Here is a 23,764-nt window from a genome sequence, read left to right as displayed (position 1 = left end):
ACGTCAGAGCAGTCCTGACTGTAAACCTTGTGACCACTTCAGGGACTGCCAGAGCAACAGTTGGGAACACTGCGACTTGCCCGGGCTGTCTTCATCACACAACATGGACTGCGGCATCATCACCTCCAAGACCATCCTCATCTTCCTCAGCCTTGTCTTCTTGGTAAGACTCGTTATGCCTCTCCCCACCCCTTGTTGATGACTCATTTATGTATTTTTAATCGATATATTCCCTAACTTCACTGCATAATAATTCAATCACAGTTAGGCCTGGTCAACCGAGTGTTCGCGTTTAAAAAAAACAAAAAAACATCGTGCGCACTTTGCGGAAGTAAACACAACTCGGCATTTGCTTTTAAATAAATGAAACATACACACGAATATTATACGCCAAATAAACAAGAATGCTCTGTGACTTGCTTTTTCCTCCTGGAAGGTTATTTTAATTTAGTCGTTTTGCCCTTTTTTATGTTCAGTTCAGTTGCCTGTACGTGTCGTCGATCAAATGGCTACTATAGCTCGTCTCCGACCAGCAATGTCGTTGACATTTTATCTTCTCTTTATCTGCATTTGGCAAACGAACATGTTAGTCAACATTCACTTTCATTTGATTGGATAAGTGCAAGCGGCAGAACAGGCCATTGTTCAGTTGCACACACGCTTGTCTCTATAATGAAATTACATCGTTGTTTTTATTATAATTGTTGTCTCTGTGTCTCGCCCGTTTCTACTCCCTTATTAAGGTTTGGCGTTTGCATTTAAAATCAACAGTTTTATGAGTGGTTATCTACTTAACGCTCATTTATATTTTCGAATGCGTTAGAAGTTTATCAGACAGGTTAAAGATCATTTTCCTCGACCGAGTGGCTTAATTGTACACAGGCAGGTATTTGGCCACCTAATTCGAGGTGTATGTGTGTGCGGGGTATATATTTTAAAGTGTTTCATATATATATATATATATATATATATATATATATATATATATATATATATGTATATATATATATATATATATATATATGTGTGTGTGTATGTGTGTATATATATTATATATATATATGTGTATATATGTGTGTTTGTATGTGTGTATATATATTATATATATATATATATATATATGTGTGTGTGTACATATGTGTATATATATATATATATATATATATATATATATATATAATGTGTGTGTATATATATACACGCATGCAGATTACCCCTTACCCTTCACGCTGTCCTGGAGGAACTTAATTTTTTTTTTCTCCAATCATTTTGGAACTTGCAAGCGTATTTATTCTTCTAACTCGTCGTCGCAACGTCTCTTTGTTCTTCTGCTTCGTCTCTTATGTTTTTGGACATTACTTCTTGCTGTAGTTTTGAAGCAATGCATGATGGGAATCCGGATGTTGTGTGTCAGTGTATTAATGTTCTGGCTGGAATAAACACATTGTTGTAAGCATTTCACCAATCTCGCGCACTTTGCAAATTATACGCCATTTCCATTGTGCGCAAGCAATTTGCATATCGCAAGACGAGATTTTGTGGATGGTTTAGTCAGTAACCCTACATTATTATATTTTATATAGTAAACCAAGTTGTGGTAGTAGTTTAGTCAGTAGTTTAGTCGTGGATGTACACCGTATAGTGGTTAGGGTTGTACTGATTTGAGGACAATACTCAGTTATATTGTCCTGACTACAAATGAATAGATTTACATAAGTATTTGATAAATTATTTTGACACCAAAAACATGTATTTGCACCCATTGATTTGCAAAATGTGCTCCACGCATTATTCAAATATATAGCTGGAAGCAATTTGCAAAAAGATTGCGCATTATAGAATTTTGCAAATTGCTCACATTGGTATTGTGCCTACAACACACGCTGAGAAATAGCTCCATGCCTGCCTACTTTATGGGTTATAGATAAACTTATGGATAACAGAGACATACATAATAGTCTCATTTTCAGCTGAGAGGGGACGCTAAAGGCAGTGCCTTTAAGGCATGCCCCCAATATTGTTGGGGAAAATCAGGAGAAGTTTGGGAGAATGGTTGCTTCGTAAGACTTTTGGGAGAAGCTCTGAAATTCGGGAGTCTTCCGGGAAAATCGGGAGGGTTGGTAAGTATGAGCGGAGGCGACAACAAGTAAGCGCGCCTGATGGTTGGCTAACTAACCAGCTTGTTTCGCTGCTCTCACCAAGATTAAACTTTTTTTTCTTCCATTTATTTTGGAGCACCAAAACAAGCATGCTAGGTAGCTCACTATCTAACTAGCTTATGATTACCGAGTGCAGCGCACGCTGCTGCTCACTGCTCCCCTCACCTCCCAGGTGTCGAACATGGGGATGGGTCAAATGCAGAAGATAAATATCACCACACCCAGTGAGTATGTGACAATCAGTGGGACTTCAATTTTTTAACTTTAAAATGTTGTCGCCTCTGTCCGCCATCAAAGCCACAGCTCAATGGCCTAATGGTTAGAGTGTCCGCCGTGAGATCGGTATGTTGGGAGTTCAAATCCCGCCCGAGTCATACCAAAGACTATAAAGGTATGGAACCCGTGGCCTTTGCTTGGCACTCAGCATCAAGGGTTGGAATTGGGGGTTAAATCACCATAAATGATCCCCGGGCGTGGCACCGCTGCTGCCAACTGCTCCCCACACTTCCCAGGGGGTGATCAAGGGGTAGGTCAAATGCAGAGGACAAATTTGACCACACCTAGTGTGTGTGTGACAATCATTGGTACTTTAATTAAACTTTAATTGACGGATGTCCACTTGGCTGCTAATCAAACAAGCTTGTCCTCCGGCATTTAGGCAAGGGGAAACAGCAAGTTCCTGCAGTAGATGAGAGCGTTGAACAAATTTAATTTGGATCTTATTTTTATTGCTATTTAAAAAAAAACGCGGAAGTGATATTTTGTCGCAAAAACCTATGTTTAAAAACCCAGATTTTTGCGGAACTTTCTCATGCCTGTTTAATAAATGGCAATTAAAAAAGTTTTCTCTTTCAGTGTTACAGAGCTTTATCGCCATCTTAAAACTGTTTTCCTATTTGTTAATCTCTGTTTTGTTTGCGTCTGCTATTTCTTTGTTAGCAGCGGCTATTTTTTCTTTGCTTTTTGGTAGTTCGGTCAAGTACCAACCCTAATTACCACATGAACACACACAAAAAGTATGAAAATTGGTACCGTTGCATACCAATATGGAGTCCCAGGTACAGGGAATTGCTGTCTGTTAAAATGTTAACGATTGCAACCCCTATTGAATTTAATTCAGATCACTTTATTGAAACTTTTTGTTAATTCTTTGCATGTCTTATATACATCCTCAGAATAATACAGTACATTTTAAGATACATCAACACAAACTTTTGGACACACTTGCTTAGGCTTATTGAATAAGACAGAGTCTCAAGATTTTTGACTGATACTGCGTAGAAGCTACCGTCTTAACCCAATGTTACAACTAACGCCCTTAATTTGAACTTCAAAACATCGTTTTTCTCATAAATAACCAAATAGAGTTTTTTAGCTCGCCGGGACATTTGATTGAAACCATTGGAGGACAAAAGACGACTATCACATTATTTAAGTGTCATCATTCTTCAAAGTAGTGTTGTCTCTCTGAATTAAGAAAAAGCTGGGAATGGAGCCAAAGTAATAGTTTTAAAGTGGCGAACAAAGCTTTATATATCTCATGGCTTTTACAGACAGTTGTGCAACGGACTGCTGCCCAGGCCCCCCCGATACTCAACACTTGGAAGCAGCGCGCATGCACATTCCCACCGCTTAAATACCTTCCCGGCGACTTTGCTACATTCCAGTGAGCTGGTGTGTTGCGTCTTTTTTTGTATTTAAAGCCTCTTTGCTGCATCGCTTCATCTGCACAAGATCAGAAATTCTAGGTAGTGGGGGGCCTGGGGGGGGGGGGCTTGGGGGACAAGCCCACAGCCATCCCGTGACTGTGTGGTGATTAAGAGACGTGAGTCATGCGGCCGAAGAAGAGAGACCACAAAACACTACAATGTCTTGAGATCACATGAAAATTATGGTATTTCTCCAGCACATTGAAGTGTTGATACAGGCCTGGTCAAAGGTCTAAAGGAGTTTTAGGCGCACTGATAATGGCTTGAGCAAATCACTGCAGCGTCTCTTTGTTCTTTTACCATGAATTGATTAACGTGGACCCCGACTTAAACAAGTTGAAAAACTTATTCGGGTGTTACCATTTAGTGGTCAATTGTACGGAATATGTACTGAACTGTGCAATCTACTAAGAAAAGTATCAATCAATCAAAGTCGGTTTTACCATTTGCATAGCAGAAGTCATAGACTAAGACCCTGTCTACATTAAGCCGGATAACCCCTTAAACCAGGGGTAGGGAACCTATGGCTCTCGAGCCAGATGTGGCTCTTTTGATGACTGCATCTGGCTCTCAGATAAATCTTAGCTGACATTGCTTAACACGATAAGTAATGAATAATTCCGCTGGTAATCACAGTTTTGATTGATTGATTGAAATTTTTTTAGTAGATTGCACAGTACAGTACATATTCCGTACAATTGACCACTAAATGGTAACACCCGAATACATTTTTCAACTTGTTTAAGTCGGGGTCCACGTAAATCAATTCATGGTACGTGTTAAAAACAATGTTGAAAATATAAAACATTCTAATGCATTTTAATCTGTCCATTCGTTTTCTACCCCTCCTTAAGAAGTCGCATTAGAAGTATTTTATTTATTTTTGGTTAGCTTCAGAATAACAATGTTATTAAAAAGAATAAGAGACTTATAATACTCCAAAAATGTTGGTCTTACTTAAAAATGCACGCATTTAGTTGTATTCAGTGTTAAAAAAAAATATTGCGGTAAATGACTCTCACAGAAGTACATTTTTAAATATTTGGCTTTCATGGCTCTCTCCGCCAAAAAGGTTCCCGACCCCTGCCTTAAACGAATAATTATTTAGCCTAAGCCCCATTTCCATCCATCCATTCATTTTCTACCGCTTATTCCCTTTCGGGTCACGGGGGGCGCGGGTGCCTATCTCAGCTACAACCGGGCGGAAGGCGGGGTAGACCCTGGACAAGTCGCCCCTCGTCGCAGAGCCCCATTTCGGCCACACTGAATCATCGTTTAAGGTTCCCCTCCCTGGATAATTTTTTACACAGGTTTTCTTGAATCTCAGGCTCTTAGCTTCATATGGACTTATTGATCGTTTACAAATTGAGTTCGGAGAGGAAGTGACGCCAGAAAGACAGCGCCCCACACAGGAATCGTCGTCGGAAAAAACGCGCCACAGCCAGTTTCGTAATAGAGCGGCTTCGTAACCAGTAGCTAACCACTGGAAATAGGGTGGCGAGTCATCAAGACATGTCCGTGTTTCTCCTTCTGTCTGTACAGACGCCTGTGGAAATCACACATGAATACCTTAAGACGGGGGTCGGCGAGCCGCATGCGGCCCTTTAGCGCCGCCCCAGTGGCTCTCTGGAGCTTTTTCAAAAATATATGAAAAATGGAAAAAGATGAGGGGGAAAAACATACTTTTTGATTTAATATGGTTTCTGTAGGAGGACAAACATAACACAAACCTCCCTAATTGTTATAAAGCACACAGTTTAAATTAAACATGCTTCACATATTCAAGTATTTGGCGAGCACCGTTTTGTCCTATTAATTTAGGCGGTCCTTGAACTCACCATAGTTTGTTTACATGTATAACTTACTCCGACTTTCTAAGATGTGTTTTATGCAGCTTGTTTTTCTGTCTCATTTTGTCCACCAAACTTTTAACATTGTGCATGAATGCACAAAGGTGAGTTTTGTTCATGTTATTGACTTGTGTGGAGTGCTAATCAGACATTTGATCACTGCATGACAGCAAGCTAATCGATGCTAACATGCTATCTAGGCTAGCTGTATGTACATATTGCATCATTATGCCTCATTTGTAGGTATATTTGAGCTCATTTAGTTTCATTTTAAGTCCACATAATTCAAGTGATATATCATGACACACTATCTGTATGTAATATGGCTTTTAATTTTTTGCTGCTCCAAAAGGATTTGTTTTTGTATTTTTGGTCCAATATGGCTCTTTCAACATTTTGGGTTGCGGATCCCTGCCTTAAAGGCCTACTAAAATGAGATTTTCTTATTTAAAGGGGGATAGCAGGTCCATTCTATGTGTCATTTCGCGGTATTGCCATACTTTTGCTGAAAGGATTTAGTAGAGAACATCGACGATAACGTTCGCAACTTTTGGTTGCTAATAAAAAATCTTTGCCTGTACCGGAAGTAGCAGACACCATGCGCGTGATGTCACGGGTTGTGAAGCTCCTCACATTTGAACATTGCTTACAATCTCAGCCACCAGCAGCGAGAGCGATTCAGATCTAGAAAGCAACGATTTCCCCATTAATTTGAGCAAAGATGAAAGATTCGTGGATGAGAAAGTGAGAGTGAAGGACTAGAAGAAAAAAAAAGAGCAGTGGGAGCGATTCAGATGTTATTAGACACATTTACTAGGATAATTCTGGAAAATCCCTTATCTGCTTATTGTGTTACTAGTGTTTTAGTGAGATTATATGGTCGTACCTGTACAACCTGAAGGTCGGCCCCTTACTTTTCTTCAGCACCAGTCGACGGGTGGTGGCGATGCCCATCTCTGCCCTTCGCAAGGGAATCCTCTTCGAAACACGATCTTTCGAAATTATCGCTGCATAATATTAGCTTGACTGTCATCTTTCGGGAATGTAAACAATGAAACACCGGCTGTGTTTGTGTTGCTAAAGCCGGCCGCAATACACCGCTTGCCACCTACAGCTTTCTTCTTTGATGTCTCCATTGTCCATTGAACAAATTGCAAAAGATTCAGCAACACAGATGTCCAGAATACTGTGGAATTTCGCGATGAAAACAGACGAAATAATAGCTGGGAACGATGCTGGAACAAAATGTCCTCGACAATCCGTGACGTCACGCGTCATCATACCGAGACGTTTTAGCAGGATATTTCGGAGCGAAATTTAAAATGGCAGTTTAGTAAACTAACCCGGACGTATTTGCATGTGTTGCAATGTTAAGATTTCATCATTGATATATAAACTATCAGACTGCGTGGTCCGTAGTAGTGGGTTTAAGTAGGCCTTTAAGAGAAAGTGATTGCAGCTATTTCGGATACAACACTTCTCAGATGGCAAGAGAACTTTCCAATGTCCAGGTTAGCTGTGATTTTACTTACCGAAAAACTTTGTCCATTTGTCGAAGGAGAGACAACGAGAATGCGGACTCTCGTAGATTTGATAAAAAAGATAAGAGTGTGCTGTCCGCCACGTATGTCGCGGACTCAACGTCTAGATCCAGAGTATATAAAGTCAGCAAAAAGAAATGGACGATCAAGGTGAAGGCAAAAGAGTGAGGAGTGTCCTGACCAGATATCTCGGTCCCTATGTTGATTGATGTAAAATGTTCTTTATCACATTGTTTACATTAACATGTACATTAAAGATTTTATGAATTTATGATGGCTCAGGTGTGATTCACTACAATAGGGCTCCACACCACACTGGACTCCAGTTAATTGAAATACCAAAACACTGGATATTGTTCAGATAAGTTAAATTTCACTTAAAAACTTGCACACAAAGCAACACTGGAGGCGACTATGACGTGCGCATTTTCCGCGCATGCGTACTACGTCGCGTTGCGCCTGCGGACGGAGGGCGGGAAAGGGGGTCTTAAACGACCATTGTGTGTGTGTGTTGATCCCCCTCCCCCTGACCCCTACAAAAAATTGCTTTTATAGGTTTTAAAACAGATAACATAAAGAACAAGCCTCTTTGTGTTGCATTTAAACAGCTACTTTGTCCTTGCTCTTTGGTCACGCCATGAGTTAGACAACAATAAGGTCATGTCCTCAAGAGCACTTAATAAAATCTTTTGGCCTCTTTTCCACATGTCCTTCAAAACAGACTTGAAAACTCCAGTCATTTTGGAGAATTTAAACATATCTGTGAGTGTGTATGGACAGGTAAAACTGCGCTTTTTAACGTGTGTCATAAGAAATGTAGGAGTAATGTTTTTTAAAACTTATCAAACAGAACATGAAACTATTTAGTTACAAGTAGGGATGTATGGCAAGCAGTGTCGGCACTAGGAATTGTCAAAATGGGGTCCCAGGGACCACATCAAGTCTCTAAATATGGGGTCCTACTGTAAATTTTTGGGGTCCCACTTTTTTGTAAACGTTTTGAAAACAAATGATAAATGTATGCATTGTCTTGTTATAGCTCACATTGTATATTTTGTTTTGGAAAAAGGTTGTTATAAACGTTACTTAATACATAAAAAAAATGCAAAAGAAAACGTTTATGCATATGTGAATTTATTCAGTTATTAACATTCATTCACTTTCTTTCCTTCTTGGCTCTAAATTGCTACCGCTGCCGGTATTTTTTCCTATATATTTTTTTTAAAGGTTGTCGGTGTATTTATATCAGTATAAAAGTGTAAAAAGTTTTTTGCTTTGGTGATGATAATGGTGTGCCAGGGCATACATGCATATGACAAATTTAATTGATTATTCTCACCTGTATGTAGATCATCGGTCGTTTAAAAACCGTGTTTCTTGTTCCCTGGTGAGGCTGGATGTTTGAAAATCAGTGCACCTGGTCGTAAAGGAGCTATTTTTCTAGCCCGTTTACATAGCGTGCAAAAGATCTTTCCATCCTCATAAGTGAGCCATTTGTTGAAAAGCGGCTGCTGAAGCCACTTTTCATTGAAGCTACGCTTCTTGGGTTTATTGATCACCATGACGTAAACAACACCCAGGAGTCCTAATACTGGAAATGCAGTATTTGTGATCGATAAAACTTTTGACGAATCAAATTTTAAGAAATTGTACCGGAAAGTGCATTTTTTCAAACAATAATTAATTACTAGTTTGACCTGGCAAATATAAACAAAACTAAACACTGGCAGAAAGCGATAATTGGTCAAAAAAAATAAATAAATAAAAAAGCATCCGGGGGAAAGGGGGTCTTCCGAAATTGTGCGTCCTTTCTGATTTCAATGCGTAAATACACACAAACGCAGTAAACGCCATCACCGCCGAGTATTGATATTCTTTAATACCGGTTCCTAATTAGGTTGGTCCATGAGAACTGTGAAGATCCTGGACTAATGGTACTGATATCAGTATTTTTTGTTCCAGCTGACGTAATTTTGACACACAGTCACGTTCAGTTCATCAGCCACCGCTACACATTAATATCCGCTTTGAATAATGACAAAGCAGCAACACCACACAAAAGTTTGTACCGCAACAATATTTCCTTCTCAAAGTTCCTCAAAGTCAGGCACGCTGTGTCAGTTTGAAGTGAACGCACTTTACTCGCGGCAAGTTACAACCGCATTTTATCAGCCGTCCTCTTAGCGATCCATTAATCCACAGGCCAATATATATCCACTCAAAAAATTTAAAAATTGAGGTAATAGTAACAATCCATAAAGTTGCTTTGAAACAATATACCATCCAATGATCCACTGACTTCCGTCAGTCGTCACTCCATTGCGCCGTGTTTGCGTGTCATTAAAATACACCTTTCTTAAATGTGTCTCAGTTAGTTCTGTCTCTTGACTACAAACTGGACGATCGAGCATACATTTCCTCACTAAGTCTTTTTATTTATATAATACACACTACGCCCGCACACACACTGAACAAAAATATAAAAGCAACACTTTTGTTTTTGCTACCATTATTCATGAGTTGAACTCAAAGATGTAAAACTTTTACTATATACACCAAAGACCTATTCCTCTTAATTATTGTTCACAAACCTGTCTAAATCATTGTTAGGATTTCTTCTTTGCCAAGATAATCCATCCCACCTCACAGGTGTGGCATATCAAGATGCTGATTAAACATCATGATTATTGCCCAGGTGTGCCTTAGGGAGCCCACAATAAAAGCCCACTCTTGTGCTAATATAAATGCTAATTAAAATGCATTTTTTCACAACTTTATTTTCACCAATTACATATGGTACCGATAAATACCGATATAGATAAGGGTATCGTACTGAAAATATTTTTTGCAAACCAGTAATTATAGTTTGCAGATGATGTGTTGTTGTTGAGTGTCGGTGCTGTCTAGAGCTCGGCAGAGTAAACGTTACTACTCTTCATATCAGTACGTAGCAGCCGGTAGCTAACTGGTTTGTAGATGTCGGAAACAGCGGGAGGCAGGGTGCAGGTAAAAAGGTGTCTAATGCTCAAAGCAAAAATAAACAAAAGGTGAGTGCCCCTAAGAAAAGGCATTGAAGCTTAGGGAAGGCTATGCAGAGCAAAACTAAGACTGAACTGGCTACAAAGTCAATAAAACTGCTGGACGACAGCAAAGACTTTCTGTGCAGCAAAGACGGCGTCCACAATGTACATCCAAACATGACATGACAATCAACAATGTCCCCACAAAGAAAAAGAAAAACAACTGAAATATTCTTGATTGCTAAAACAAAGTAGATGTTGGAAATATCGCTCAAAGGAAGACATGAAATTGCTACAGGTAAATACCAAAAGAAGAGAAGAGCCACCAAAATAGGAGTGCAAGACAAATACTAAAACACTACACACAGGAAAAGAGCAAAAAACTCAAAATAAGTTACGGCGTGATGTGACAAGTCGTGACAGTACACCTACTTTGAGTTGAGCTATATTGATACACACTTGGTTGTGGTTTAAAGTCCTATCCAACGACTTTTTATTGTCAACTGAGTTTCGTTTTTTAACGATTTTTGCTAGAGGTGTGCCTCCTTGAACGCAAAAAGTGTGCCTTGGCTCAAAAAAGGTTGAAAAACACTACTTTACATCACACTTTATGATATAATCCTTTTTCTCTTTTCCTTTGGGTATAGAACGATCACTCCATTTTAAGAGAGCACAGCTTGTAGGGTCAATGTGCACTAATAAACATTTTACTTGCTCACACGGCAATGTGTTTATATGGTCAGATTTGGGTATGTTGTTTCCTAATGGGGAAAGATGTTATTGTCTTTTGTTTTCATGTTAGCATTTGAACTAACAAACAGGTGCAAGTCATTCTGTGTAAGTTTATCAAAGTGAAGGTTTTTCGATCATTTTAATCTACTAACCAGCGGAAGTTTTACCACGGTTATCAATATTACCGTTATTTGTTATATCCCTACATGGTGAAAAGTTCTTACAAGTACAAAGTCAAAAACTCAGAAAAGTTTCACCCTCGTTTAGGCTGCAGGAGCCGGCTTGGCCCACGTGGGCGCCCAGGTTCTGAGCAGCTATGGCACCTTCGAGAGCTTCATCCAGGAAAGTCCCACGCTCATCCCGGGCGTCGTCATCATCAGCATCAGTGTGGTGATGTTCATCTTTGGGCTGCTGGGATGCTGCGCTACCTTAAGGGAGTCCAAAGTGGGCCTAAGCTTTGTGAGTTACCCCAACCCACCAACCAGCAATAACAGTTGCCTCGTTATGATTCTGATCGACAATATATTTTCTTTTTTTTTTTGGTCTAGTTCTTCATGATCATCATGGTGATGTTTGCAGCCGAGGTGGCCGCTCTGGTGCTCAGCCTAATCTACCAAGGCAAGGTGTGTCATCTCTTCTGACTCCTGTCACATTTTTCCTGGTGTTGTAGTAACTACCACTTAAGAAGTTGCTTTCACTTTGCTTTTGGAAACTGCGAAAGAATTGCTACAACACAAGAACATGCAATTTCAGGAAGTAAAACTACCTAAAAAAGTGAACATGCAAATAGGGCTGAGCGATATATCGATATACTTAATATATCGCGGGTTTGACTCTGGGCGATAAAGAAAATGTCTATCGTGATATTCGAGTATACATCTCACACAGTTGCTTTTAGCTGCGGGCATTACACTGCATGCGTTTCCCACTCTTTCTTGTCTCTCCTTCTCACAGAGACGTAAACCAAGCGCACCTTGCACACGTCACCTGTGCAACGTCACACGCTCCCGTGGAGCCGACAGGTAGCGACATGGTAACGTTAGCTGTGATGCTAACGGTGAGGTGCGGGTGGTAATACGAGAGAGAGAAGGTGCGAATCTGGTAAAAAAATAAAGGAAGAATTAATTCCAAGAAAAACAGCAGGGGGTCCATCGTCTGACGGTGATTTGGCTTCAAGCGGGAATATGTTCAACATTTATGCGGCAAAAGCGTTGCTACAAAAAGTAGCAGCACTGTTAATGTAGCATCATTTGAAAAGTCACTCGCTAGAGAATGAAGAGTGCTTGAAACTCCGCATGTCAACATCTCCGGCCGGTGCCACACCAACAAAAATGCCTAAGCAACTATTTCCAGATCAACACCATATAAAGAAAAAAAAAGTAAATGACAGAAAGAGATAACGTCCGCAGGAACCTATCATGCAGCTCATTTTTATTTGACAGTCATTTAATTATCTTGTGTGACATCATGCACAAAAGTGCACTTTATTTGTTTTTAACTATTGTAATGGCGTTCTGTACAAAAAGTACACTTTAATTTAGTGTTGTTTTGATAAGTCATCTTAGTGACATAATTCACAAAAGTGCACTTATAGCTTGTTTTAAAATGTCTCTGACAATCTTGCACTTTCTGTTTTGGAAATGACATGAATGTTTGTGCCACTGCTTAATAACTGTTTAATGAATACGGTTTTGGTCAATTGACTTAGTTGCGATTTCCCTCTCTGCATGAAAGTTTAAAATGAGCATAAAATGCAGTATGAACAAGAATGTTTTAATGTAGACACAGAATCATCTTACTGCTGTGATTATATGCCGTGTTAATTCAAGGCTAAGGCAAAATATCGAAGTTTATATCGTGTAACGTGACATGGCCTAAAAATATCGAGATATTAATAAAAGGCCATATCGCCATGCCCTACATGTAAACAGTTAACGTGTGTTAAGTACCAAGTTATATGGCTCCAAGTGCACACATGTAAAATTAGCTAAACAATTCAGCATGTGTCAAGTACCAAGTTATATAAATGTGAGGTGTTTGCCCGCAAATGTTGATAAAAATTTAAACATGCTAATGTTACAATGCAAACAATTAGCAAGTGTCAAAAACAATGTTATATGACTCTGCAATGTACGCCATCAAAATTGTCTCAAAAAAAGTTAACATGTTAACGTTTCCATCTTTTATGGACATTACAGTGGCAGTAGTATACAGTAGATACCTGCTCTTAGCGGGTGTTCCTTTGCAAGAAAAAATGGATGTACCCTTAAAAACCCTCTTTTGACACCTAATAACAGGGGTGTCTAAATATTTTGCCTCTAAGGGCCAAAGAAAAAATGTGCCGATGGGCCAAATAGCAATTTCAAGCCCACACCATCATTATAAGTGAAGAGTTTAGCCCCTTACCATTATATTTAAAAAGGAGATTGTCACAATAGATGGCAACTTATTATCCTTGCGAACATGTTCTCAATAATTGTGTGGGCTTGTTATGTCAGTTTTTTGTTGTTTTTTTAATTCAGTTTAGCACATTAAAAACTTTTACAGGCATACAGTATAAATAGTGATGGCTAAATGATGCCTCAGTGAGTTAACAATTAACTGGATTAACAAAGTCACTGCAATACATTTGAACTGTAAATAAAAGTTAATATTTAGCATATATCTGTATATAGGGCTGGACGATATGGCCTTTTTTTAGTATCTCGATATTTTTAGGCCATATCGCGATACTCGATATATATCTCGATATTTTGCCTTAGCCTTGAATGAACACTTGATGCATATCATCACACCAGTATGATTATTCTATTTGTCTACATTAAAACATTCTTGTTCATTACTGCATTTGGGGTGGTATAGCTCGGTTGGTAGAGTGGCCGTGCCAGCAACTTGAGGGTTGCAGGTTCGATCCCCGCTTCCGCCATCCTACTCACTGCCGTCTTTGGGCAAGACACTTTACCCACCTGCTCCCAGTGCCACCCACGCTGGTTTAAATGTAAAAATTAGATATTGGGTTTCACTATGTAAGGCGCGTTGAATCACTAGAGAAAAAGCGCTATATAAATATAATTCACTTCAATTAATATATGCTCATTTTAAAATTTGATGCAGAGAAGGAAATCACAACTAAGTCAATTGACCAAAACTGTATTTATTAAACAGTTATTAAGCAGTGGCACAAACATTCCTGTCATTTCCAAAACAGAAAGTGCAAGATTGTCAGAGACATTTTAAAACAAGCTATGAGTGCACTTTTGTGCATGATGTCACTAAGATGACATATCAAAACAACACTAAATTCAAGTGTGCTTTTTGTACAGAATGCTACTACTATAGTTTAAAACAAATAATGTGCACTTTTGTGCATGATTTTGTGGGTGTGTGGCACCGAATGGAGATGTTGACATGCGGAGTAAGCGCTCTTAATTCTCCAGCGGGTGACTTTTCAAAAGATGCTACATATTAGCAGTAATTACTTTTTGTAGCAACGCTTTAGCACTACATTTGACAAACTACGGTTGTCTGTTGGACATGTTCTCACTTGAAGCCAAACCACCGCCAGACGATAGACCCCCTGCTGTTTTTCTTGGGAATTAATTCTTCCTTCATTTGTTACCAGATTGGTACCTTCTTTCTCTCGTATTACCACTCGCACGGCTCCGCTAGCATCACAGCTAATGTTACTCATGCTGCTACTTCTCTGCTCCGCGAGGGCGAATACGTATGTGACATATGTTAGAAACGTATTCGCCCTCGCGAAGGTACGCTTGCTGTCCGTGAGAAGGAGAGACAAGAAAGAGTGGGACAGGCCTGTAGTGTAATGCCCGCAGCTAAAAGCAACTGCGTGAGAACGTCTACTCTAATATCACGATATAGTAATTTTCTCTATCACATAGAGAAAAACCCGCGGTATATCGATATATCGCCAAGCCTTACCTGTATAATTGTTATTTAAATGATTAGCTGCGCAGAAATGAAAATTAAACTGTGGTCAATGAGCAAAAAAGTTAACAGGAAATATGAGTGGGAACTGCAAATAGTCTGGGAAAATGCACAGACCAATCCACATGTATTGTTGTTGTAACATGTTTTATTTTGATAATGATAAATGTAATAGCACGCAAGATGTCAACATTTTCTCTTTGTTTTTTGTTTCATTTTCTAATTTTGGAATAGGTTGTGACTTTTTTCTTGTATTTTTAGTGTCATTCACAAAACAATTAACCGTTTGATTTGAAATGTTGGTATACATTGTGGACATCGACAGCCTTGCCTTTATAGTTTAATTCAGTGTCATCTGTGGAATTTTGATTAACACAGTTTCAATGTTGAATCATTTGTAACATAAGAAACCTAAAGTTTTCACATAATCCATGTGTATTTTACAAGTGTGTTTCATGTCCAGATAAATGGCAGCTTGGAGCGCTCCATGAACAACGTCTTTGCAAAGTATGACGGCCAAGACCCCGAGACTAAAACTGTTGACCTTCTTCAGACTCAGGTAATGATTAGAGGGTTTTCAAACACATTGAAGCACACTTAATTGATCTACCCCTGCGTCAACTATCTTTTATGTGTGTGTGTATAATATAATAAGTATATAGGCTCCAGCACCCCCCGCGACCCTGAGTAGAAAATGGATGGATGGATATAATACACACACGTACTGTATGTACAGTCGTTGTAAAAAGTTTACATAGAAAGAACATAATGTCATGGCTGTCTTGAGTTTCCAATAATTTGTAGAACTCTTATTTTTTTGTGATAGTGTTTGGAGCACATACTTGTTGGTCACAAAAAACATTTATGAATTTATTATGGTTCTACTGAAAATGTGACCAAATTTGCTGGGTCAAAAGTACATAGAGCAATGTTAATATTTGGTTACATGTCCCTTGGCAATTTTCGCTGCAAAAAGATGTTTTTGGTAGCCATCCACAAGCTTTTGGTTGAATTTTTGACCACTCTTAACAAAATTGGTGCAGTTCAGCTAAATGTGTTGGTTTTCTGACATGGATTTGTTTCTTCAGCATTGTCCACACGTTTAAGTCAGGACTTTGGGAGGGCCATTCTAAAACCTTAATTATAGCCATTCCTCTACCACTTTTGACGTTTGTTTGTTAAAGTTAAAGTACCATTGATTGTCACACACACACACTAGGTGTGGTGAAATTTGTCCTCTGCATTTGACCCATCCCCTTGATCACTCCCTGGGAAGTGGGGGAGCATGGGTCCCATTTTTATAGTCTTTGGTATGACTCGGCCGGGGTTTGAACTCACAACCTACCGATCTCAGGGCGGAAACTCTAACCATTAGGCCACTGAGTAGGTAGGTCATTGTCCTGTTGGAACACCCAACTGCGCCCAAGACCCAACCTCCGGACTGATTATTTTAGGTTGCCCTAAAGAATTTGGAGGTAATCCTCCTTTTTCATTGTCCCATTTACTCTCTGTAAAGCACCGGTACATTGGCAGCAAAACAGGCCCAGAGCATAATACTACCACCACCATGCTTAACGGTAGGAATGGTGTTTATGGGATTAAAGGCCTGACCATTGCTCCTCCAAACATATTGCTGGGTATTGTGGCCAAACAGCTCAATTTTTTTTTTTCATCTGACATCACATGGACAAATATAAGACCTTTTGGAGGAAAGTTCTGTGGTCACACATGTATGTGCTCCAAAGTTGTAGAAATTGCTGGAAACTCAAGGCAGACATGACATTATGTTGTTTACAAGTGTATGTAAACTTTTGACCACAACTGTATATGTGTATGTATATTTATTTTTTTATAAAATACATAAGAGTGTTTCCAACAGAAAATGTGTTAGTTAAGGTGGTGTCTCTCGGGACAGTCGGATGGACGGGGATGGGGGTGGGTGGGTGTAAGGAACTGGGCCTGTCGCCATCACGTCTCCACCTCATCGCTACCACCACAGCCTGGGGGGGCAAGAGACTACAGACTCTGATTACATTGAACACATATTTATAAAAAAATAACCAAATAACAAAATCTTATAATAAAATAAAAAATATTTAGCATTTCAAAATAACATCCATTTGCTGAACGGCGATAAAGAATATTTTTTTCCGTAAAGTAAAAACAAGACACAATACAGTCCTAGTTACCTGAGATACTAAGTATGTCAATATTATGAATCAGTAAGTCAATGTTTTGACTTAGTAATTACTAAGTCAAAATGATGACAAAATCATCATCATCGGCGGTCACTCGAAGCGAGTATGACGATCCTCTAGTAAAGGGGTATCCCTGTATGGAGAATGCCTGTGCTGGATTTTGTTTAACCAATCCGTACTTTGGAGCAATGCCCACAGACTTTAGTATTTGTCTTGTTAGCTTCTCGTCGCAGGTGAGCGATGATGGTCATGGACTCGTGGTTGAGGGAAGACTTGTTTGATGTCGATGCTAGAAATTGTCCGATGCGTTGCAACAGTCAGCCTTAATGCATTGTTGCAGCTCGATGATTGTTGTGCACGTTATGCTATACATGTTTGCGAGATGAGCGGGTGCAGTGTGGCCGTATCTAAAGGAGTGGGGCTGCGGTGTTGAGAGCGGCGGGATGAGAGCCTGAAGCGAGAGAGGCACAGGCATGCATGCATGTTAGGGGTTAAAATGCTTGCCTATATAGTCAGCGTTATTATTTAAAAGCAATCAAAAGCAGAGCAATGAATGTTTGCTTAACTCTTTCAAATGTATACAGTATTTCAGAATACATACATTACAATTTGTTGCTTGTAGCTTAATTTTGTTCTATGTGATGCTTTTCTAATGCTTATTTGTGCAATTTAAGTTAAAGACCAGCATGTAAGGGTAGATTACATTTTTATTGTTTATTTTTATTTTACTCCACTTAAAAGTAACATTTATAAACCTAATACAGGTGTCCAAACAAAAAGTTTGATTTAAAACTAGTTGAAAAAGTTAGGTGGTGCAACTAAAAGGAGTATGTCACTCACGTTAATAGAATAATTATTAGTATTTGTACATTTAATAATGTATTTTGTCAATATTTTTTTATGATTTGTTACATGATTTTATTGATACATAGTTTTTAGATGACACTGTCACACACACTTTTAGAAGCATATTTGCATATTTGTCATTGACCCAAATATAATCAGTATTGACATAATGACGCAACTTAGGCAGCTGCAGTGGGACAGCAAGAGCATAATTATTGTGCTTTGCACATCTTTGCATTGACACTACACACATCAAAACCACAGAGTCTTTATGCCAGGGGCCGGCCCTGGTCCTAACTATCCATGTGAAATGCAGGAAGTGCTGCTCTGAGCATGCCGGGTCAACGTTTAAAATCCTCCTCCGTTTTCAGTTGCAGTGCTGCGGTGTGAAAAACTACAGCAGCTGGTCCAACACGACCTGGTACAACAGCCACAACAACACGGTGCCACTGTCCTGCTGTAAAAATGCCACCGCACAGTGTACTGGCAGGATGGACCAGTTGGACTTGCTCAATTTAGCGGTAAGTTATTCTGTTTTGGGGTATAAGGGGCTTCTAATATGTACTAAAAAGGTGTTCTGTGTGCTTAAATGGAAATGACCTATGCCTAATTTACTTAAAGGAGAACTGCACTTTTTATTGGAATTTTGTCTATCATTCACAATCCTTTATGTAAGACAAGCACACGTGTTTTTCTTTTTTTGTGCATTCTATCTAGTAAATAATTGCGATCAAAACTCTGCTTACAATTGAGCCTAAGGGAGTCGCTCTATTCTATTTACAAAACGCTTAAAACACTTCTACCAAGGTTTTTATTTACATGCTGTAAGTACATATGTAATGTAGTTATAGGCACACTCATATTTACATATTTTGCTCATTTTAAGCTTTCGTGGCGCATCAATTTCACAAACGCGTCACTATGTTTGCTTTTTACTTCGACATAGGGCTCGGCGATATATCGATATACACGATTTATCGCGGGTTTGTCTCTGTGCGATATAGAAAATGACTACGTCGTAATATTCAAGTATACGTTCTCACGCAGTTTCTTTTAGCTGCGGGCATTACACTACAGGTTCTTCTCACTCTTTCCTGTCTCTCCTTCTCACAGACAAGCAGGGGCACAAACTTACACACGTCACATACTGTCACGTCATACGTCACATACGTATACTCCCTCGCCCAGCAGAGAGGTAGCAGACTGGGTAATGTAGCCATACGAGTGGTAATACGAGAGAAAGAAGGTGCGGATCTGGTAACAAATGAAGGAAGAATTAATTCCCAATAAAAACAGCAGGGGTTCCATCGTCTGGCGGTGGTTCGGCTTCAAGTGGGAATATGTCAAACAGACAACCGTAATTTGTCAAGTGTGGGGCAAAAGCGTTGCTATAAAAAATAGCATTACTGTTAGTATGTAGCATCATTTGAAAAGTCACTCGCTAGCGAATGAAGAGAATTTCATAACGTCCGTAGTAACCTATCACATAGTGAAGGACGAATACTATTTGATTTCCTATTATGCAGCTAATTTTTATTTGACACTTGAAATGTCTCTGACGATCTTGCACTTTCTGTTTTGGAAATAACATGAATTGTGCCATTGCTTAATAACTTTAATAAATACACTTTTGGTCAATTGACTTAGTTGGGATTTTCCTCTCTGCATGAAAGTTTAAAAGTAGCATATATGAATGCAGTATGAAGGAGAATGTTTTCATGTAGACACATAGAATCATCATACTGCTGTGATAATATGCATCAAGTGTTCATTCAAGGCTAAGGCAAAATATCGTAATATATATCGTATATCGCAATATGGCCTAAAAATATCAAGATATTAAAAAAAGGCCATATCGCCCAGCCCTACTTCGACATCACCACTGATTTCTACTCACTGCAGACTTCATTAAGGCCAACAAACTTGATAGATAGAGTTAGTTAGTTAGTTAGTTAGTTAGTTAGTTAGTTAGTTAGTTAGTACTTTATTGATTTCTTCAGGAAAATTTAAATTCCAGCAGCAGTGTACAGAGTTGAGATCAATTTAAAAATAAAAAGTAAATAATGGGGTTATAAATGGAAACACAATAGAAAAATATTACGATAAGAATAAAAATAAAAAGCAACAATAAGAATAAAAATATAATAGTAAAATAAGAATATAACAAGAGAAACTAGGCAGTAGTGACTATGTTATGAAAATACATGATCACCTACTGGACAATGTCTGCTGGATGCTGACTGTTACAATGTTGATATATTTCCGTTTAAATGAAAATTGACTCATAATCCTTGCAAAGAAAAAGAGAGGGTTGGGTCCAAGCGTCTTTTCAGGTGTTTCTCGCCATTGACGGCCATATTAGGATTATTTCCTTATCCTTCTACTATCCAAGTGAGTGATAATTTGTATTAATTAGTATAAACTTTTACCTGCTCTAAGGCAGGAAAGCAGCTCACCAGCTCATGACATCAATATAGCAGCAACAAGGTAGTGAGCGTTCTGTGATCACGGTGCCACTAAAAATGGTTTCTCTGCGTTAGTACTTGTAACAACAATATCACAAATACTTGGTTAATATTCAGGTCACAAAATGTAATTGGAGTATTGTTGGTGGTTTTTTGGATGATTATTTAGAGGACTATATGGGCGGAATAGAGGGCCTCCCATTGACTCTATTATAAGCAGATCTTTATTTACGTTTATTTACGAATTCAAATTTTTGGGCAAATTTTTTTACTGGTCCTCAGCATATTCCAAAATTCTATTACAGTTGAATCCACCAAAGTGGAACAATTTGGCCTTGAACACAAATACTTGGGAGTAACTATCATCAGGTGTGGTGTCAGCCAATGTAATTACCTTACCTTATAGAAAATGTGATAATATTATTCATCTCATTATGTGAATTATAACTGACTTAAACATGTATTTAAGAGGACTGTTAAACTTCAAATTACTTGATTTCCAGTTACACAAATGGAAGAAGAAGTGAACATGTGCAATTACCATGAACTGGAAAAGGAGTATGATTAAATAAGCTTTGCTTTTTCATTCTTTTCAGACATGTCCTAAGGGGAATTAAGAATATGTAAAATATGTATTTTCTATTTTAATATTTATGTTTATATAGCAGTGATGACAAACAGTAATATGCAATAATAAACATAGAACAGGAAACAGAACTTACTGAAACAAAGAAATGGTTTCAATTGAGATTTGTTTCATTTTTACATCTGTAAAGCAATATTAATATCAAAACTACATTATTATTTTTTTTGCAAATATATTTTATTGAATTTTACGGATAAAATCACATTTAACTGTCCTACTCTACTCACGCAAACCCTTCATACAGGCTCACATCCACTCATACACACTCACATGCACACTTTAGGAGAGAGGTGCACTTGAACTTTTAACAACTCAAGGTTTACAGTATAGACATTATTAGAAAAGTACCCAGATATTGTATATATATATCCATCCATCCCGCTCTGGCTCAGGATCAGCAGGCTATCCAGACCATAGCAAGATGGACAAATATTCCTCGGCATCAAGGACCCTCAGGAAGTAATCACAAGATCTCCTCCCGAGGACCTCTCCACCGTTCACACTTAAAAAAAGAAGAAAAAAGTCAAAAGGCTTGATCAGATGAAAAACAATACAAAATAAAAAGTCACCAAAAATAAAAAAAATGCAAGTAAACTGTGACAAAACCATTAAACACACTTGTAGTTTCATTGCCTGCAAAGTTACTTGCCCCAAATGTGGCACAATTTGGCATCCAACACAGATTTTCAGGACAAAACTTTTAGGAAATAAAGGTAAAAAAAATACTACATGTATGGTGTGTTAAGTGTTTTGCTTTTGTTAGTTTTTTGTGAAGGCAATAAGGAAAAATGTGACTATACAGGATGTGTACTTATTTGTATACATCCTGTACGGATAAACAATTTTCTGTGGACATTTGTTTGTGTGTGTTGAACATGTGTTTTGAAATGACAGCAGCATGAAAGTCAACCACCAGAGAATTTAATTGAAAAACATGTCTTCTAGGGTTGTGAAGCCAAGCTCGAGCACCTTCTGCATGATGTGCTGAAATACGCCATGCTGGTTATTCTAGGTCTTGCTGTCATCAAGGTAAAGAAAAATGTTGTTGTGTGTTTTACACACACACACACACACACACACACACACACACACACACACACACACAACATTTTAACACTGTTGCTAACTTCTTGAGGCATTCTGGCTTGACCATGGCAACCACAAAGATCCTATACTCCCATAATTTCTCTAATCACTCCCATGCACCTGTGTCTAATTGACCTCACCTTTGCATCTTGCAGTTCTTCGGGATGCTGAGCGTGTGCGTGATAACGTGTCGAGGTGGCGGACGGAGGAGCGGCTACCAGCCTCTCTACGCCTGAAACTGTCACCTTATCATCACCGCATAAAACGCACTGTAAAAAAACAACCACAAAAACTGGAACGTTGCCTGTTGTATTGTGTTCCTGAATGTTCCGTTCCACTGACAGCATGCCTTTTTTCTGTTACTATTAAGAATTGCTATCAGCCACACAGGATTTTAAGTTGCACATATTGTAGATTATATAGCGTCAAAAGGTCATAAAGTATTCTTCACTGGAGGGGAACGGTGCCTTTTATGAGTTGCCAATCATATTTATAGTTCTAGCCCACTGATTTGCTGCATTTTACAGATGCTTTGTTGTCTTTCTAATATAATAAATTGACTTTCACATTAAATGAACTCCAGAGGATGCTTCATTAGGTGTTTGTTTGGAGTGAAAAAGACTTGTCCACAAAAAATATTCAAAACTTCCAATGTGAGTCCTGTATCCACTAAAACAGTGGTTCTCAGCCTTTTATCAGTGATATACCTCCTGTGAACACTTTTTTAATTCAAGTACCCCCTAATCAGAGCAAAGCATATTTGGTTGAAAAAAAGAGATAACGAAGTAAAATACAGCACTGTGTCATCAGTTTCTGATTTATTAAATTGTATAACAGTGTAAAATATTGCTTATTTCTTGTGGTCTTTTTTGAACTATTTGGAAAAAAATATATAAAAATAAGCCTTTTATCAGTGATATACCTCCTGTGAACACTTTTTTAATTCAAGTACCCCCTAATCAGAGCAAAGCATATTTGGTTAAAAAAAAGAGATAACGAAGTAAAATACAGCACTGTGTCATCAGTTTCTGATTTATTAAATTGTATAACAGTGTAAAATATTGCTTATTTCTTGTGGTCTTTTTTGAACTATTTGGAAAAAAATATATAAAAATAAGCCTTTTATCAGTGATATACCTCCTGTGAACACTTTTTTAATTCAAGTACCCCCTAATCAGAGCAAAGCATATTTGGTTGAAAAAAAGAGATAACGAAGTAAAATACAGCACTGTCATCAGTTTCTGATTTATTAAATTGTGTAACAGTGCAAAATATTGCTTATTTCTTGTGGTCTTTTTTGAACTATTTGGAAAAAAATATATAAAAATAACTAAAAACTTGTTGAAAAATGAACAAGCGATTAGATCATAAATAAAGATTTCTACACATAGAAGTAATCATCAACTTAAAGTGCCCTCTTTGGGGATTGTAATAGAGATCCATCTGGATTCATGAACTTAATTTTGAACATTTCTTCACAAAAAAAGAAATCATTAAAATCAATATTTATGGAACATGTCCACAAAAAATATGGCCATCAAAACACTGAATATTGCATTGTTGCATT

At 38.3% G+C, this 23,764-nt stretch overlaps 1 protein-coding gene across 1 annotated transcript; it reads left to right on the top strand.

Annotated features, from left to right (window-relative positions):
• tspan36 (tetraspanin 36) lies at positions 1-22,774 on the top strand. Its single transcript, XM_061901004.1, has 7 exons — positions 1-163; positions 11,279-11,470; positions 11,560-11,634; positions 15,420-15,515; positions 18,372-18,521; positions 22,057-22,140; positions 22,353-22,774. The coding sequence occupies exons 1-7, from the start codon at positions 104-106 to the stop codon at positions 22,431-22,433; spliced, it is 738 nt and encodes a 245-aa protein (XP_061756988.1). The 5' UTR covers positions 1-103; the 3' UTR covers positions 22,434-22,774.
• Positions 22,775-23,764: the final 990 nt, after the last annotated feature.

This window comes from Nerophis ophidion, linkage group LG01, assembly GCF_033978795.1.
Source record: "Nerophis ophidion isolate RoL-2023_Sa linkage group LG01, RoL_Noph_v1.0, whole genome shotgun sequence".
Classification (NCBI taxonomy): Eukaryota; Metazoa; Chordata; class Actinopteri; order Syngnathiformes; family Syngnathidae; genus Nerophis; species Nerophis ophidion.
Note: the sequence above shows the minus strand (reverse complement) of the source record. Positions and strands in the feature narration are given on the sequence as shown.

What these genes read in the sequence shown, in the direction of transcription:
- tspan36 (XM_061901004.1), top strand. Translation starts at nt 104, where the DNA reads ATGGACTGCGGCATCATCACCTCCAAGACCATCCTCATCTTCCTCAGC. An exon ending in TTGACCTTCTTCAGACTCAG is followed by an intron (nt 15,516 to 18,371) that starts GTAATGATTAGA and finishes CTCCGTTTTCAG; the next exon opens with TTGCAGTGCTGCGGTGTGAA. An exon ending in TAGGTCTTGCTGTCATCAAG is followed by an intron (nt 22,141 to 22,352) that starts GTAAAGAAAAAT and finishes TGCATCTTGCAG; the next exon opens with TTCTTCGGGATGCTGAGCGT.